This window comes from Trachymyrmex septentrionalis, unplaced genomic scaffold, assembly GCF_001594115.1.
Source record: "Trachymyrmex septentrionalis isolate Tsep2-gDNA-1 unplaced genomic scaffold, Tsep1.0 scaffold81, whole genome shotgun sequence".
NCBI lineage: Eukaryota > Metazoa > Arthropoda > Insecta > Hymenoptera > Formicidae > Trachymyrmex > Trachymyrmex septentrionalis.
Genome location: NW_017305997.1, coordinates 101,144 through 118,880, shown reverse-complemented (window position 1 = coordinate 118,880; position 17,737 = coordinate 101,144). Strand labels below are relative to the sequence as shown.

The 17,737-nt window shown below is 42.0% G+C and overlaps 2 protein-coding genes across 4 annotated transcripts in view; both read right to left on the bottom strand.

Moving 5' to 3' along the window:
* LOC108754857 (serine/threonine-protein kinase tousled-like 1) overlaps positions 1–17,737 on the bottom strand; it is a 184,432-nt gene that overhangs the window by 81,644 nt on the left and 85,051 nt on the right. The gene's annotated exons all lie outside the window — the stretch shown is intronic.
* On the bottom strand, positions 3,725–4,111 carry LOC108754859. Its single transcript, XM_018497490.1, has one exon. The coding sequence runs from the start codon at positions 4,109–4,111 to the stop codon at positions 3,803–3,805; it is 309 nt and encodes a 102-aa protein (XP_018352992.1). The 3' UTR covers positions 3,725–3,802.

Genomic DNA, 17,737 nt, shown 5'->3' with positions numbered 1-17,737 from the left:
AGAGAGAGAGAGAGAGAGAGAGAGAGAGAGAGAGAGAGAGAGAGAGCCTGTGATCAGACAGGATCATCAAATGTATGCAGAGAGAGATATAATAAAGATACTCAAGCTTGAACTATACAAAAATAAACGAGGTACAATGAAATTTACGAATACGATTTCAATGCTCGTTACTTGAAACCAACGGTGAAGTATGATTTAGTTCGTTGTTGCGTAAAACGGCGAACAATTACAATTCCAAGCGTTGCGCGGGATAACCATAAATCCGACTATAAAGTTATCTGCGGCAAGATTTATAGCTATTTCTCTGACATATTGTGTGTTACGAGAAAGGTGAAAAGATCGCGAAACTATATATATATATATATATATATATATGTACGTACATTTATATTATATATCGCCGCGAGAGATATTCGGAGCGCGACGGAGACTGGCGTCCTAGTTACGTGGCCCAACATTATCGATCTACCCATCCGGTATACATGCCGAACCTTGTCGTTGACGAAGCCCCCGGTGTGTGACTCAGGGGAGGATATACTATGTGTACATACGCAGAAACGTGCCTCCCATATGTGCATATGTACACACGCGAGATGCGCTCGCAGCATTTCCTCCCACTCGAGAATTCAATACCATACCGGCGCGGCGAGCCGCTCGATAGTTGGATACTGGACGACTATGTTTTCGAGAGGAAAAAGTCTCGTGCTATCTCTTGCAAAGCTAACGATGGGTAGCTCTCGGCTCTCGGCACGCACGATTTACACACGCTGCGTACAGTCGGAAATATAATGTACAATAAAAACGAATGTATATGCACGAGGATGCGAGTATCATTAAATGCGAGTATCATAAATGCGCGACGTCGCCATACGTGCAATTATGCGAATTGTGTAAAATCATGCGGCGAGGTATAGACATTCGGATGTAGACGCGGAACGAGTTTATTTTCTCAATTTCGAGTTGTGTCGGAGTTGAGTTCCTTCGCGGAAACCTCACAAGGAAAGATGATCGAATATGAGCGAGAAATGTCAAGCTATGCTGTTAGGTTGCGAAACAGTGAATGTGTTTGAAACGAAATTTACGTCGTTATCGAAACTCGGAGAACGGCAATTACCTGAATGAGACACGTCGAATGGCGAACTGCGGCATGATGCGCGATTTACCATTTGCGTACAGGAATTTGCGCGGCGTCGCGCAAACGCGTTTATTAACGTTTGGCCGCCACGGCTGCGGGCGATGGTCTGAAGTAGACAAGTGGCTCGCGATAGACCTATTATGTCCCCCTTAAGTACAGCTGCGAGTAGACGCACGCACGTTCGCCAAGGTGTGGACGTACACACGCATTCGAGATGCGTCTTCGCGCGAGGCATAAATTCACTCTCGATGAACCCGCCTGATCGACCCCCTTCAGGAAGGTACAATTATAGTGGATCCTTCGTACTTCGTCACGAACGCAAATCATCCAGCAGCAGCACGGAGTAAACAAACCAGTAATATAAGATCTGTGTTCCCGGAAAAACGGATTTGCTCGAGTATCTAAAAATTTAGCGGGGTACAGATTTGAAAATAATCTTGGGCCATTAAAATAATTATGTTTAAGTATAACAGAATGCTTGATGATGAGAAGAAGTGCTGGAAAAAGTTTCGACGTTCTAGCGACCAGCTCAAACATCCCATATGTAATTATTTTGATGGTCCAGTAAAATTATTTTCAGATTTGTATCTACAATAGAGTTAAATTTTTTGACACTTCAGCAAAATTGTACTTTTTTCATGTTCGTGCTGCTTACACCTTTTGCATCTAAAACGTCCGCTTTCTGTCTCCTAACGCACAAATATATATTTATCTCGTTTTAATTGCAAAAATTTTTAGGGAATTCAAGCAGAACGGACAGATCTATAATTAAAGCAATTTTTTTAACGTATTGCAATGAATACAGACACGTTTGGAAGAGAAATCTCTGTTAAATTTACGCGCAATTTATGCGATTGTTTACAAAATAAAAACAAAATTAACGTTCCTTCTCTCTCTCTCTCTCTCGCTATTACGAATGCAATTTCTCTCATTTCGTATGCATGTCCTTTTTCCGGCTCACGGTCCTCAGAAAATCCGTTGCTCGCGTATAACGTAAGCGCAGGTTGAAAAGACCAGTTAAAAAATTAACATGCTAATCTACCCCGCTCGTAGGCGTACGAGAGACCAAGTTAACGCGCGGTCGATTGCTCTTGCGAGCTCGTTAATTATCTCCCTGCAAAACTACCGCTAGGAAAATAAAGTGGCTAGCGTGAACGGCACCTTACGTTGGCTAGACACGAGAGACGCTCGGTATATATATATATATATACCGTACGTGTTCCGTCACGGAACGCACCCGTCCTCATGTATTGCGGATACGGAGCTTGTGCAAAGCCAGAGGAATAGAACGCCAGCCAGAGCGTGTCGCATTGTCCGCTGACTCGGTGATACACATTCGTCACTGAGGAACCGTTGCGCGAGAAAAATTCATAAAGGAAACGCACGGCTCGCTGCACCAGCGTAGAACACACAATGGGTATGTTCAATGGATAAAGAGCGTCCGATACGGCACGAACGGACGATGGTCAGATGTTAAGTACTCGTTTCGCGGTAACGCTACTATGAAACGAGCAGCAGTAATATTTCTACATTAATATATTAATGTAACTACGCGAACGTCTATTTAAACATTAATTTTAATACGCAGTTCAGTCGGTTTTAATCCCGATTTTAATTTCGCCTGAAATACGAGTATACAAATTTAATTTGCAATCTCTCGACATGCGTAAAGCATCAATTTTAATTAAATTGTAGACTCAGCGTTTTCGAGCAAGCACACAAAGCAGGTGAATTGTGGCGATAAAAACTTTCGACAGTAAATATCATATTATTCCGGATTGCACGAGCGGATTTCAGATTGAATAAGTAAAGAAACCGAAAATTACATTTTCGAATTATTTCGGGACAATAAATGAATGTAATCTCTTCATCGGACACGTGATTCGTTCATACCGCCGTCATTCGCGCCGCAAGATATTATTTATTCTTTGTATCACGGGAATACAGAGTGTAATATCTTTTTAGATACGTTCGTGTTTTGTAACCAGAATGCGAGTGAACGAAATACATTATAGAAGTGCCTGCGGCGAGTTAAGCTTCTCGAGGGACCCACGGAAATACGAGGTACTGCGACACGCTTCCATCTCTTATTGAACTCTATAAAAGCCTTCGGACGAGTACCGAATTTCGTAGAGAGCACGAAATGCTTTTGTCGCGTTTTTTGTAGCGCGGAAAATTGTCGCGGGGAGAATAAAATTCTTTATTAAAGAACTGCGACGTATAAATTCCATTCTCTCGCGACGTGACGCGCTTCGTCATTTTCCATTCCATTAATACGAAAATCCTATCTATATCCTATTAATACGAGAAATGTTTTTCACGAAACGTAGCGAATCAATTTTCTTTATTATAATTAATAGGATTTCGAATTCAGCGCTACGAAACAATCACAAACGACCACGCGAGTACAAACGATAAAGAATCTCTCGGCGCACAGGCACACTCACTCACTCACGCAGCGCAACGTCGTCATCATCGTCTCTTTGTCCGCGACAATGCACACCTAAAGCGACGACTTACCACGTGAGCTCTATGATGCTGATGGTGCATAGTGTGATGATGATGGTGCCTCTTCTCCTTGGTGTGATGCTTGGCATGGTGCTTGCTGCCTCGGTGCGGAGGATAAGTGTGGTAAATCATGTTGACGCCGTAGCAAGGTGGCTGGCGTCACCTGACCTCGACAATGCCGCACTTGGAGACACTCATCTGCTGGCCGCCGCCCTGATGATGACCAGTCGTCAGGCCGGCCGCGCAATTCCCCGGCGTCTTTCTCGACACCGACGTCGCCGTCTCGGCAGGCGACTTTTCGTTGTCGTTCCGCGTTGGATCTTCCAAAGTCATATCACCCTCGTCGTCAATATTTACGGTGAACGCGACGCGATGATGAGGCACCAGCTTGACAGTGGTACCGATCGGCGTCACCGTAGTCGCCGGATCGAGCTTCACCAGGGCGGCTTGTAATTCTAGAGCGTCCATCTTCGCAAGAATACACAACGCTCTCCTCACAACGATCTCACCGAACTGAAATTACCTCTCGTTATCACTCGGTCTTATTGATCGTTCCAAAAGAAGTCTTAGTAACAAATTCTCTCTCTCTCTCTCTCTCTCTCTCTAAGGTGACATTTCCACGATTTCTCCGGGTTTCGTAGGACAAACTGAAAGCTCCATCTGATGGAGTAATTGGTCCAATGTAAATTGATCGAAGATATTTCTATCTCGCCATTGAAATCTTCGACGAGTCAGACCTCCTTCCGTAGAGTTTCACTCGAGGACGTCGTGAATAATTTTGATTTATCGAGATTCTTCAGCGTCGTATCACATCGAACCATCACACACGAATGTTCGCCGTCTTCGTGCGATAAAGAAGGCCGCTGATCGCGTCTTGATGTGCACTCAAAGATATTTCAGACTACGTAATAATAATTTATTAAAGGTCTTCTGCAGTTTTCTCATGAATTATCTACACATTTTAGAATTGTCCCCCCAAAATTATTGGTGTGTTAGAATTAGAAAATATTTGGAATAATTTCTAAAGTACCCTTCTGAAATTTTTGAAGATTTATTAATAAAAAAAATATCAAATCAAACTAAAAATCTTATCGTTTATTTTAGTGATTTGATATTTTTGAAAAACATGCGCTACGCAGAGAGATAATCAGTTTCGAGAACATCTTACGAAAAACAAAAAAGCAAAGTTCTCGCGATCGACTCGATTGTGCATCGATCACGCACGCACGTCGGTCTTTACGTGTTACTAATTATCGCGTAATATCGACCTGATTACACTTGCGATTTTTTTCCTGCGATGGAAACGTGCAAAGGAAATGGCAGTTTTCTGCCTGGGAAGTGGAGTCGTTATATATTGACGGGGGCAGCTATGCGGCCTCCGTCATGGTCATTATCCGCGGATCACGAGGTCGCGTGACCGTCTTCGTTACATGCTGATAAACGACGGTTCAGTCTGTCGCGTCTACTGCCAGCCACTGCTTGTTTTATTGTGCTAATCCGCTAATCACCGCAAAGATACCACAAATGCAAATTTGCGGCTAGTACACCATTAGACATACTCTAAATACTGCTATTTCACAGGTAGATTTAGGAGACAATCTGATGGCTGAGCTCACTCACAGACCTTCTAATAAGAGTTTAAACATGAAACAGCCAACAGTTTCGATTGGTCTATCATGTTTCAGCAACTTCCGAGAAAGAGAGAGATTTAGGCCACTATTCTGTATTTTTTTTTCACGACAATGTCGGAATCGTAACTGTTGTGCAATTTTTTTATTATGTATAAAACTTGCGCAACGACCTGTTAAAAATTACAGAATAAGGCCGGAGAGAGAGAGAGAGAGAGAGACAAAGATAAGAAAATGATAGAAAGAAATGTCCTTCTCTCTTGCTAAAAATCTCATCGTATCTAGACTTCTATTAAGGAGTCTATAAGCTCACCGATACAAAAAATAAGCAAGAATATTAATCCGCAACTGCACTTTTCATATTCAAAAATTTCCCTTTAAAGAAATTCAGAAGCTCGAATATAGCATCTACGTGTATAGTCCGTATCTTTGTGTGTAAGAATATATATATATATATATATATATCGAGACTCGTTGATCCACTCGCGCGCTAACCTTTCCGATGGAAATATCTCGCAGGCGAGTTCTTGGATTGGTACATGAAAGTAAAATGCGAGTTTACTCCTCGGTATTCGATTTGGTCATCTCCAAAGAATGACGTCAGTGCTGCACAAAGTGTCACTGTCGAGACGGGAAAATATAAACCTGTCCGTTTCGTTTATTGTTATATCTGTATTATTTTCGTTTTATAAACCTGTTTGAATATAGATATGTTTCTTTATATATCGAACTTGAGATTGCTTCCTGAGATCGAAGTTTCAAGTTGCTCCTCGAGATTGAATTTCAGTTATCAAAAATATTAATGATATACATAGATCGAACGGGAGAATGAGGGAAAGAAGCAAGAGAGATAAAGAGAAAGAGAGAGAGAGAGATGCTCTTTTCCTTTACATTATTGCAATTATTAATTGAAATCCTTTCACAACCGAGATATTACAGTTCCCACGTTTCGAAAGCCTGGAGGCTTTCTTTACGCACGTGGGACGTAGCCGATCGATGAAAAAGCTAAAGGGCGGAATAAAGGGGAGTGCATCGGGCTTTGTTTGAATCTGCAGATTCGCGCACGGGGACGGATTTCCTGTTATGAGGCAGCGGCCTCTCATCGCAGCGTGATTCATATCCTGACACGTCTGGCGATGCTCGGCTAGGGGGCAAGAAAATTTGCATACAGCAGTCTAAGAGGTGGACGTCCGTGTATCCGTGTGCCGTTGCTCCTTTTGGGAAAGAGTCGTCTGTAACCCGAGACTCTGAGAGAGACTCGCGCGTATCAGTGGGTGGATCATCTATATGTCGCTCGAGAGAGAGAGAGAGAGAGAGGACCACACGAGGTGTACGGTATCAAAGATATACAGCGGTGTCAAAGAGATGCGGCAATTGCGGAGCTTACGCGTTTCAAAATCCAAAGAGGAAAAGGTCAAACGACCCTTTCTCGGTCATCGAAAATTCGCGCGATAAAATGTATATGTTGTTTTAAAAAATATATTTGCTTTACATATTTTTACAATTTTTTTTTATTTTACCTTCTATTTGAGTCTTGATTGTCCGTTTGATTTTATCTCTAATTTGAAGGTAAACTTTAGACTGGAAATAAACTGAAAAATTAATCATCAAAAATATAGACGAGATTAGTAGAGAGAGAGAGAGAGAGAGAGAGAGAGAGAGAGAGAGAGAGAGAGAGAGAGAGAGACGAAACCCGATTTTCAAACGCGATTCGACCTGACAGTTTTCGCGGTAGAACTGGTTCCGGCTGACGAGCGAAAATCCGAAGAGAAACAAGAGGAAGAAAAAACAAATCCGCCTGGTCGCATTCGTGCATTGAAGCATATTTTGTAAAATCCTTAAAATATTCACGCAAATCTCAAAGCCGCGATTTGCGGAGAGAATTACAAATGCACGCCGCGTAAGATTGGCGGCGCGGTGGAGGCGATTGTCGCCTCGGCGGAAGGGAAAAAAAGTAAACACCCATTTTACAGAGCTTTATCTTACTTTATGCTCGCGCGCGACCGAAAGTCGCAGCCGCAGGTATTCGCGGGAGGAATTTCAAGGGCGCTGCCGCCGAGTCAGCCCGAGTCTCGCCTCTCGAAAGGACGGTCAGTGCACTGTCGAGATCCTTTGTGCAAAATCGGGGGCCAGCGGTACACACCTAAATCACGTTGGCGAGGCATTGAAAGCTATTAGGACGCCATGAACGCCCACGAAACTGCGGGTTCTTCGATGAGAAAAGATCAGCGTCTTGGTTCGCGACGCGCCTACCTGCCGTCATTGTTTCAACGACACGACAGAGTACTTTGCATCCGCCACAGCTTCTATATGTGAAGGGCGACATATTACAGTGTACTTGGTTGTTACGATAGGTACTGCGAGAAACGGTCGACTGACTGGTATCGTCGACCGGCTCATAAAATCGTCGCAATTCTGCAGCATCCAGTCGCAAACAAAGAACTCGAGAGTCGTACGAAACAAGCTTCTTGTTGGGTCTCGCCAAGATTACTTAAAGCTGGTACTTAATACCACTTTACAGCTAGGATCTGAGTGAGGTGACGGTTTTATTGCCGCTGATAAAGTAATGGGTCTAGGTGAAGTTGTACGATAGAGTTATCTACTACTCGAATCTCGTCAGAAGAAACTTTCCGAGCCAAGAGAGTTTGCGACGTGAATATTCGCATCACAGAAAATATATTCGAAACAACACTGTACAAAGTATCTATTAAGATCGTGATACACAACAATTAGGAAATAAACAGTCACGCTAGATTTTTAGTCTTTAAATAATGCATCAATATTATTGCGTTGAAAATGAAATTCGACATGTAGTTTGCAGGATTGGATACGGTATATAAATTCACATCCAATTATTTAAGCACTTAAAGATTCCGACGGATCATTTAGAGCTTTCATTTTCTATTAAGTGTATATTCAAAATTCTGCTTCGGCAGTGTGCCGAATCGTGAGAACTCGTGCGCGACCAAGAAGCGATGACTGGCACATCGTGCGTTTCGCAGAACGGATCTTGAACCGGGCGCTGGACAATGACTCTCGCAGCGTTTAAAACGCCACGACCTCTATATCGTCGTGAGAGAGGTGAAGAAGTGTGAGGACTCACAATAAGAAGAGGAAGAGGAAGAGGAAGAAGAAAAAGAAGAGGCGAAGATGGTAAAGAGAAAGAGAAGAAAGAGACACGGTAGCCTCGTTCGCTCCTCGCAGTCATAATGACAACGTTACTATCCGTTATTATCCTGTAACTAACTCGGCGTCAAGCTACGGATAATCAAAGGGCGTGGAGGCTGCAAGGCGGGTACGCATGCACTCGCGCAAAAATACCGGAAGTTACTCCCAGAGTCCGGGCATCGGTCAGATCATAGATGATAAAGTCGTAGCGGGAGACTTTGCACTTAACGGCGGGAAAACTGTTGGCCGATACCGCCGGGATTCGATCTCGCGTTGCCGTTAATCTCCGGGGAATGTGACGACTCATTGCGAGGATGTGATCCTCCCCATTAGAAGATAATCTAAAGAAGATCAACACGACCCGCTCGCGCGCGCGTTGTCGTGTATTCGATGACGAGTTAAAAAAAAAAACAAAAAACGCGGGCGACATTAAAACAACTAATTACTCCCTTCGGAATTTTATTCTGCATAACAATCAGGTGAAAATTGCGAACGCAATCCGAGAGCTGCGGTCGCACATTTTCGTGACGTGCTCAAAACGGCCATGCGTTTGTACGGCGTGAGTAAAAAAGACAGAAGAAGGGAGAAAATAAAAGGCGGTGCCGTGGAAGCGAGATTACATTGTGGATTTAATTAACGCGGTTTCATTCGTTTTTCAAGCCCCACTAGACCGACCTATCCCCCGTGGGGAACGCCCGCCGTACCCTCGTTTCCTCCGTACACAGGAAACCGTCTCGTAATTTCTCATTAATCAATTAAGCGCAACAGTATAATGAAGTTTATTAACGGACATCTATAAAGTGCCAGGTTATTTAAGATGGTATGCCGCGACGCAGCCCTCCCCCCCCCTCCCCCTCCCCCGTCGTATCTCGGGACTGATGTACCGCTAAGTTGCTCGCTCGCTCGAGCAATTATGTACAGTGATAATTCGAAGTTATGCGACGTCTCCTCGCTGCCGTATCCTTAATACGTTTCCCATTACGCTATGCCACGCTGCAGCCGCTCCCACGTTGTGCAACAGCTGAAATACTACGCGTGCGGAGCTTTAGGAAAATATAAATCGTGATGAAAATACTAAGTTTGCCAACGCCCGGGTAATTTTCCATTAGACTCCCTCTCTGCATATACATAGAACAAGTTCACCATAAATTTCTTTCGAACAATTAATTCTTCGTACAGCTCGAGAAAAGTCGAGGCGAGGCGATTGGTGCTCTACTATTCACGACCCTGCCGCGATTTCATGAAATTGCAATATCGAGTGAGACACGATTCCGTCCCCGTCCCTCCATCGAGGAAGTCCTTAAAAGCTACGCGTGATAGTAGAGAGTCAGGAACCTCAGCCACCGGTATACGTATGCTCGAACCGAAGCGGAGCTCGATTACGCGATTAACGTCGGCATCGCACGAAACATCGATATTAATAAAGGGGGATGTGAGCAGGAAGCGATTGGTGGGGTGTACTTTCGATTAGCCCCCGCCGCGGTGTTCACGGTTAAACACGAGTACAGAGATGAGGGAAGGGGGAGGGCAGGAGTTAACCGCCCGTTATACGTGGATGCTTGGTAACGATGGGTGGAGGTCGCAGCAGTTTTTTTCATGTTTTTTTTCACCTCCTTTTCTCCTTGTACCCTTTTCTGATGCGGCGCGGCAGCGACTTGGCACTTAAGTGGGGTTACATGATGGGGGTCGCTTGTTATTGCCACATAATATCGGTCGCCACGTAAGTGCTTTTTCATGAAGCCGTTGCTGCTGCTGCTGCTGCTGCTGCTGCAAGATTAGTCCGGTAACAGCGATAATCGAGCAATAACGAACTCTGCAGGGCTGTACCGTTTCTCTCTTATCCGTCCAGACTATCTATAAACTACTGCGATTCTTTGTACTTTTATCCCTGCAGCGAACCGTTTTAGATGGCATACACCGGCAACCTTCGGCGCACCTAACAACCCTTTCGATATCACGTTTATTCTCGCCGAAGGGCATGACCCATTTCAGATTTTCTACATCTTGTAGAACCGTGACGCGCGCCAAAGAACAATCCATTTATTATTTCACGCATAATTAAAAATAACTGTAAGCTGTGGTATTGCAAAATATCATTAAAATATTTCATTAAAATTTAATCTTTAAAGAACGGAAATCTCTCATTAAAATACAGCTTTTCCTAAGTAAGATTTATTATAATTCATTATTTCGTCGTATTTCTTGCTTTAAAGTATGACATTATTTTACCGCCAGTGGCTTTTAAGTGGCTTTTCTGTTCTGTAAAGGTTAAACAGCAAAATTTCGTTCGAAATTACTTTTAATATTAAATTAATTGCCGTTTAAGAAGACAATCAGTAAAATTAATCTAAAACAAATAAAAGAACATAAAGGTAGATATTTGTTTAAAAAAAAAAAATCAACTATCGGATCGTTTCTTTAAATCTTGCATGCATAGAATAATTTTGTTGAAATCTAAAAATTTAGATACAAATCTAAAAATAATTTTTTTAGACCATCAAAATTTTGATAGTTTAACAAAATTATTTTCAGATCTATATCAAGCTAAATTTTTAGACACTTCAGCAAAATCGTTCTTTTCGTGTGAAGAAAAGCATGGAATGGACGCAATTCAAACGTCGATAACATTGATAAGGTACGACGAGTGGTTTCTAATAAGTGGCAACTGCCCAAGGAGTTCGAATGGAAAAAATCAGTGAAATCGAATGAAGAAAATGCGTTGGGTATTACATAAAATTGAAATGGTGAAAAAATCATAAACCGCGTCCACGGAATTCAATTGAGTCTTTGACTTACGGATCGCGTTCGTAATGGTTGAGAATATCTATCATCTAAATTGATTTTTATTGAACGTGTATCGCGTGCTCGATAGAAACAGAAATTCAGCACTTAGATGTTGATAGGTATTGTTGATGCAATGATAATACGGCAAAATGATGTTGGATTAAGTTGAAGATAACAATATCAAGTTATCAAATAAAATCATAACACGTGTAAGAACATGCAATACCTTTACTACACCGCTAACATTGATCGATAATAATTTTGTTAAATGAGTAACTTTGATTCATATGTATTTTTTATGTTAATTCTGAAAATGAGATTAACATATTTATCCTACACGCTCCAATTTTTTTGTAATCAATATATCGCCTTTTAAAAATGCACACATTTTGAACAACAGCTCGTTGTAGAAATTTTTAAATTAAAATGATATTTATTTTTATTTGAAGCTTTTTATAATTAAAAAAAAAATTATATTAAATTTAGCTATGAATCATTTATTTAAATTTAACAGAAGAGATATTCTAAACAGGTAGCGGAATTTTTAAATGCATGTTATTTGTACTCAAAAACCCTGACCTTATAAATTTGGCAAATAGATTTAAAACGAACGCGAAAAATACTATAAGAAACATCCTATCGGACAAATTTAATATAAGAAAAGTGAAATTTTATCGATTAGTGTAATGTAGTAGAATATAATTCTATAATACTATTTAGGAAATACATATATGTCCGCGTCAGAGAAAGGCGTATTTCCGCGTGTCACTTTTCTAAAGCTCCGATAAACGTTCGGAGGAAGTTGGCGATGCTGTAAACACACCATAGTTTATATCCAAGCGTGAGTTTCACAACCGCCGGCGGACATTCACTTGCGATAACTGCCGCATCTCGATTGCGCAAGACGATTTATCGATTTTCGAGGTAGTTCAGTTTGCGATTCAGCGGCCGAAATGGCTCTCTGCGGAAGTATTTCTCGATCTTTTACGACGTATTCCACGATAGTTGCGAGATAGACTATTCCAACTGGAAAACTTGGACCCCAGTTGCGTAGACTCGTTCTCGCTCTCTCTCTCTATCTCTCTCTCTCTCTCCCTTTTTATTAATTAATATAGCAAGGAAAAATAAACACTTGAGAGCTGCTCGCTGCTCGTGAAGATAATATGCAAAAGGAGAACGATAAGACGTCACAAAACGGCGGAGACAAACTGTATCCATTTGCGACAGGTAAAGGGATTATGGCGGATCTCATATAAAAGCCCGACGAAATGCCGCTCGATGGAAATTCTCGGGCTGTATTTTTCACAAATTCCGAGGACTGAGATACTTGTAAACTATCCATATGTATAACGAGATGAAACGATCTTGTCTCTGTACTGTAATTTAAAATAATAAAAAATAAAATTCTAATTAAAACTCATAATAAAATAGAATCTAGATGAAATAAAAATCTAATTAGAACTCATACTTATAATACGTAGGAAGTAAATAATTATAACGCATATAAATATAGAACAAGTGACGCAAAAGGCGTTCTAGCTCAAACAATTCTACGATGTAATATCAAGCTAGAGGAAGAAGATCGCGTGCACTTTATCGCGTACACGTGTCAAGAACGAAGATAGCCTACCACCGCGGCAGTTTACTTCGCACTGTAGATAGAGCTTCAATACCGAACGGCGGGCGGCGAATCAACCTGATTTACATCGCGTAACCTGTGGATCTCCGATCGGGGGGATGGAACCGGGTGAGGAATTGATGTCGCCGCCGCACGTAATGCATATTCCTCTGGCAAACCATTTTTTCCTCTTTACACCTACGCTCTGTCAAGGTCTCGGCACGAAGAGAAACATCTCTCCGACAACGCGAATTCCCTAGAGAGATTTTTTCTCTGAGGCCGAACGCGAGTTATACTTTGCAACTTGGGTTGCAAAGATAAAAATATTTGAAATGCTAAAGTGCTTAATTCCTTGCTTTCGACGACGCAACGTGGGTGATATTCTACAGGCAGTTTATTTTACACGCCGATCCTTTCTATCGCGCTCTATCTCGCCTCTTCCCATGAGAAACCAATTCACGGCCTACGCCGATCTCGCACCTAATTCCGTTCCTTTGAGCTTCCGTATCGGGCGTACCTGGACCCGCCTGTTGCGCCCGATTCGCGAGTCACGACCGATCGATCGCCGACCGATCAGCATCGGTGCTGAACAATAAATCAACCACCAGCCGGGATTTGCTCGAGCATGGCCAATAAACACGCCCGGTTAATGATTTATCACGGCGGTGTATCCGACATGCATGTGCACTGTTCTCGATCGATGTATTCGTAAACCGTTCTCCGATCTCTCTCTCTCTCTCTCTCTCTCTCTCTCTCTCTCTCTCTTTTGCGTGGTCGGAGCCATACTAAAATTCACCGAATCACACGTACCATAATGGACGACAATAAAATCAGCCAATCGAAAAACGCGATTTCAACAATATTAAATCTACCTGTAATTTCAGCGTGGAAAGGGTTTCTTACATTTATAAAAGTTTCATATTCGTTAGATATTATTTCGAAATTTTTGTCTCCCTATTCTGAATTGCTGTTCTCATTAAATAGAATTCAAATACAATTTTTTACCATTTTTTTCTCGTGACACAACAGACAATACTCGGAACTTCATGGTACGTTTCACTGCAAGCATTTGTTGCAAATTTTAATCGCATAGTATTCCTCTAATTTTCTTACGGATATTTAATAGCTAACTTATAAAGCTTAACTACGAGTGTGATCTAAATATTGCGTCTGTTCAAATATAATAATGTGAGCACGGATGATTCACTTTACGCAAGACAAGGGTTAACACTTTAATTGTCCTTTTGGAACTTTCATTAGTCAAAGAAATGTTTTAAGAAACCCTGCTACACATATTCGTTTCTCTAGACTGAAAAAAAAATTTATTCAACTAACTGGACGCATTTAATTGTTTGCAGATTTGATTAATTCAACCAATTTTATTTAATCGAATTTAACGTCGTAGTCTGCTTAACATTGAACAGTTTGTTAAGCAGACTACGGTTGAATTCGATTAAATAAAATTTGTTGAATTAATCAAATCTGCAAACAACTAAATGTGTTTAGTTAGCTGAACAAATTTTTTTTTTCAGTGCACCGAGACATCTACAGAAGTTTTATTTAAATTCTTGCCTTTGAGAAATCAGATGTCGCACCTATTAAAATAGAGAAGAGAACGAAGAATATCATTTTTCACATTTAAAAAATTCTCATGCTCACACTACTCGATTTCTGATATAGCACGTCTACAGCGTCTGAACAGATAAGACAATTCTGCATTTACAGATCACGTTTTTCTTTCTCGCCAATAGTTCCGTTTGAGTCATTCCCAGGCATTCGTATATATTCGCGCTCGCCACCTGGGCTCTCTCTTCTATCGCAGGCGTCATGATCGGGCCCCAGGACTTTTACGCGCTCCTCGAGTGTATTTACGAGCAAGCTTGAACCTGGACCTATGGATGTGGAACAAGATTCCGGGTATTAAGTTGTTGCGAGAGCGAGATGCCGACGACGTGAGCGATCGATCGATCTCGTCGAGGGCGAAACTCCGATGTCTCGCGACAGACGAAATGTGTCCCATGTCGATTCTACGAGAACGTTCCATTTCGTTCCGGTATTTGGGGAATGATTCCGAAAAATACTGACGAGAGAAATTACTGTTTGCACCGAAAATTCATCAAGTTGTCATATTTCTGCATTATCTCAATTCGCTGTTAGAATCTATCTTGCTCACATAATATAAAATTGTAAAACGTATAATATGCCATTGTATAGATAATATATTAAGTGAGATACGCTCTTGATACTTAATCTATTTACGATATTGAAAGTAATCGATTAAATCGCTGAGAAATACTCGTAGAATTCCGATGCGCTTCTCTATTTTATATTATTTTATATCAACATGTATTTTTCAAATGTGTGTGTGTGTGTGTGTGTGTGTGTGTGTGTGTGTTGTGTGATTATAGATGATGGCAAAGTTTAATCTGTGACATCGACAGATTTGTATCCCATGCAATTTTAATTAAAGGCCCGTAATCCGTCTGTAATTACATGCGGAATTAAGCGGACGATAGGCGCTTAATTGGTTTAATTGTTAAAATAGAATTTACATTAGTGCTTTATAAATTTTCGCTCTCAGCCATGTGCGACGATAAAAATGCGGATCTTGCGCGAACAATTTATTAAGCAGTAGTAAATACGGCGATTATAGCGCATCGATGAAAGGCTTTATGCGGTTGGCGGAGTACATTTTATAAAATAAAGAGCGCTATTCGGAGTATTATATCGTATTATGGCTCATTAAATCCAACAGATAGTAATCTCCGTTCGTATCGCATTCGAAATTTCAGTACTTTCCGCTTTGTATCAACGTTTGTGCCAATTTTCTTGAAGAAGATGTAGTGCAGTTATTCCCTCTATTCTTTTCTTCTCTTTTGAGAAATTAATTTACACTCTCTTGCGCTAAATCAGAATAAAAAGAATTTAAAAAATTCGTATACATTTTAGCTAAATATGTTCAAATGTGCTCTCATTGATTTTTTTTCTGGCCGTCAAACGAGGCCACGAAGATTATTACGAACCGTTGGTCACGGCTGCAACGTGATCGCTATAGACTTTATGAATCGTTAGTAGATCGTCGCGGATTGTCGACCACGCAAGTCTCCCACACGCGATCGCACGTGCAATCGAGCCGATGTATGCAGAATCGCGTGCATATATTTCCGGAAAAATATTTCCGAGATAGAGGAAACCTATCGATGACGCGACTAACAACGAGAAGCAATTATTTATTCATGCTGATCCGTGCTATCTATTTAATCGAAAATGTAATTAATTTTCTTACTAATATTTTGTTCGAATACTTTTTCCTCTGGTATTTGATGACAATGTAAGATCTTTTTTCTGTCGAAAGAGTTTACTTTTCAAAACTTTTCGATCATATTAATCCAAACTACACGATCGTGTGGTAAATTTGAACAAACGAGCAGTGTTAATCTGCCATATTAATCGACAGTTACATCTATTATTTCATTAATTGAGAATAATTCGATGATTATAATTACGGCATATCGAATGTCGAGTCGAATTGCGAGTCATTCAAATCTCGTTGCCATATATGTCATTACTCAATAATGGGAACCTACAGTTTCCAGAACTAATTTGCAGCTACTAGGTCATTCAAGAGACGCATGCTGTTTGAGTACAAAGCGGCACATGTCTCTTGGACAATTTAATCAAACTGATGTGTAGTCAAATAAACGCGACACACTGTATGTGAATTCCTACAAATACACACGGACTCGCATACACACACGTGACGAATTCTCAAACTTGTTAATTTTTAATTATTACACGGTAATATACTTTTATTACTTGACCAAAGCTAAAATAATTCCTTCTCACGTTTTAAGAAGCTTCCTCGGCAGGTGATTTGCACTAAAAACTAAAACGGGTACCCGCTCGATGCGAGAACCGACTCGGCGAACTCGATTACCGTGCCGATTCGCGCGTTATGTACTTTCTCCCGTCAGTCTCGTCTTCGACATAAAGTAGTAGTAAAACGGACACAATGGGAAGGAAGAAAAAAAAAAGAAGCGCACGAAGGAGTCTGGTAAATGGTTTCGCACTCGCGCTTTCCCGCCGGCAATGGCTTCTCGCGAGGGTCGCGTCGCGATGCCGATCGTAAATCGAAGGCAGCGAAGTCAAGGGTCAAGTCCTGGTGTATGAAAATTGCTCGGTGGTACTCCTGTCCCTTTTTCTCTATTTAATAACTTTCGAGATTTAATGGAAAGTAAAGGTAAAATCTCATTAACTGCACAGCTACAGCCGATGCTGCAGTCGCAACAACCGGCCCACCGTGCGAGATCGAAACACAACGGTGCCGTCGACCGATTTCAAACACTCCTCGCACACTTTTACCCCGCTCGACCTTTCCTAATTCCTCACGTCGACAACTTCCCCGAAACTTCTCTCCACCACACGCGCGCGCGCGCGCGCGCAAACACGTTTCGAGAACACTAGACGAGCTGTACACCACCGGTAAATAGGCAGAAAAACGGACTGGCTCTCTCGTAAGAATAGCGACGAGAGCGCAACACACGACACACACGTCGGCGACAATAATGACGGCGACGGCGACGGCGAAGCGCACGTTCGCGAATCCGGAGAGCACGACGACTCCGGCGCACGCTGGACCACCCTCGAAGCGCGCCCGCGATTCTGCGACTCACCCTCCGTCTCCCGCTCGCTCGCTCACTCGATCACTCACTCACTCGCACACCCAGTCCGGCGTTATACCACCCTTGCCGGGTCCTCCTCCCTGTACCCCGTGCCTTCCACCTCCCGCTGGAACGAGGGAGTTCTCGCTGGGGTGGGATCAATATGAGTTGGGCGAACGCGGGAAATTTGCGCGCAGGTCCTTCTCCACCCTCGACGCGATGGATACACACACTA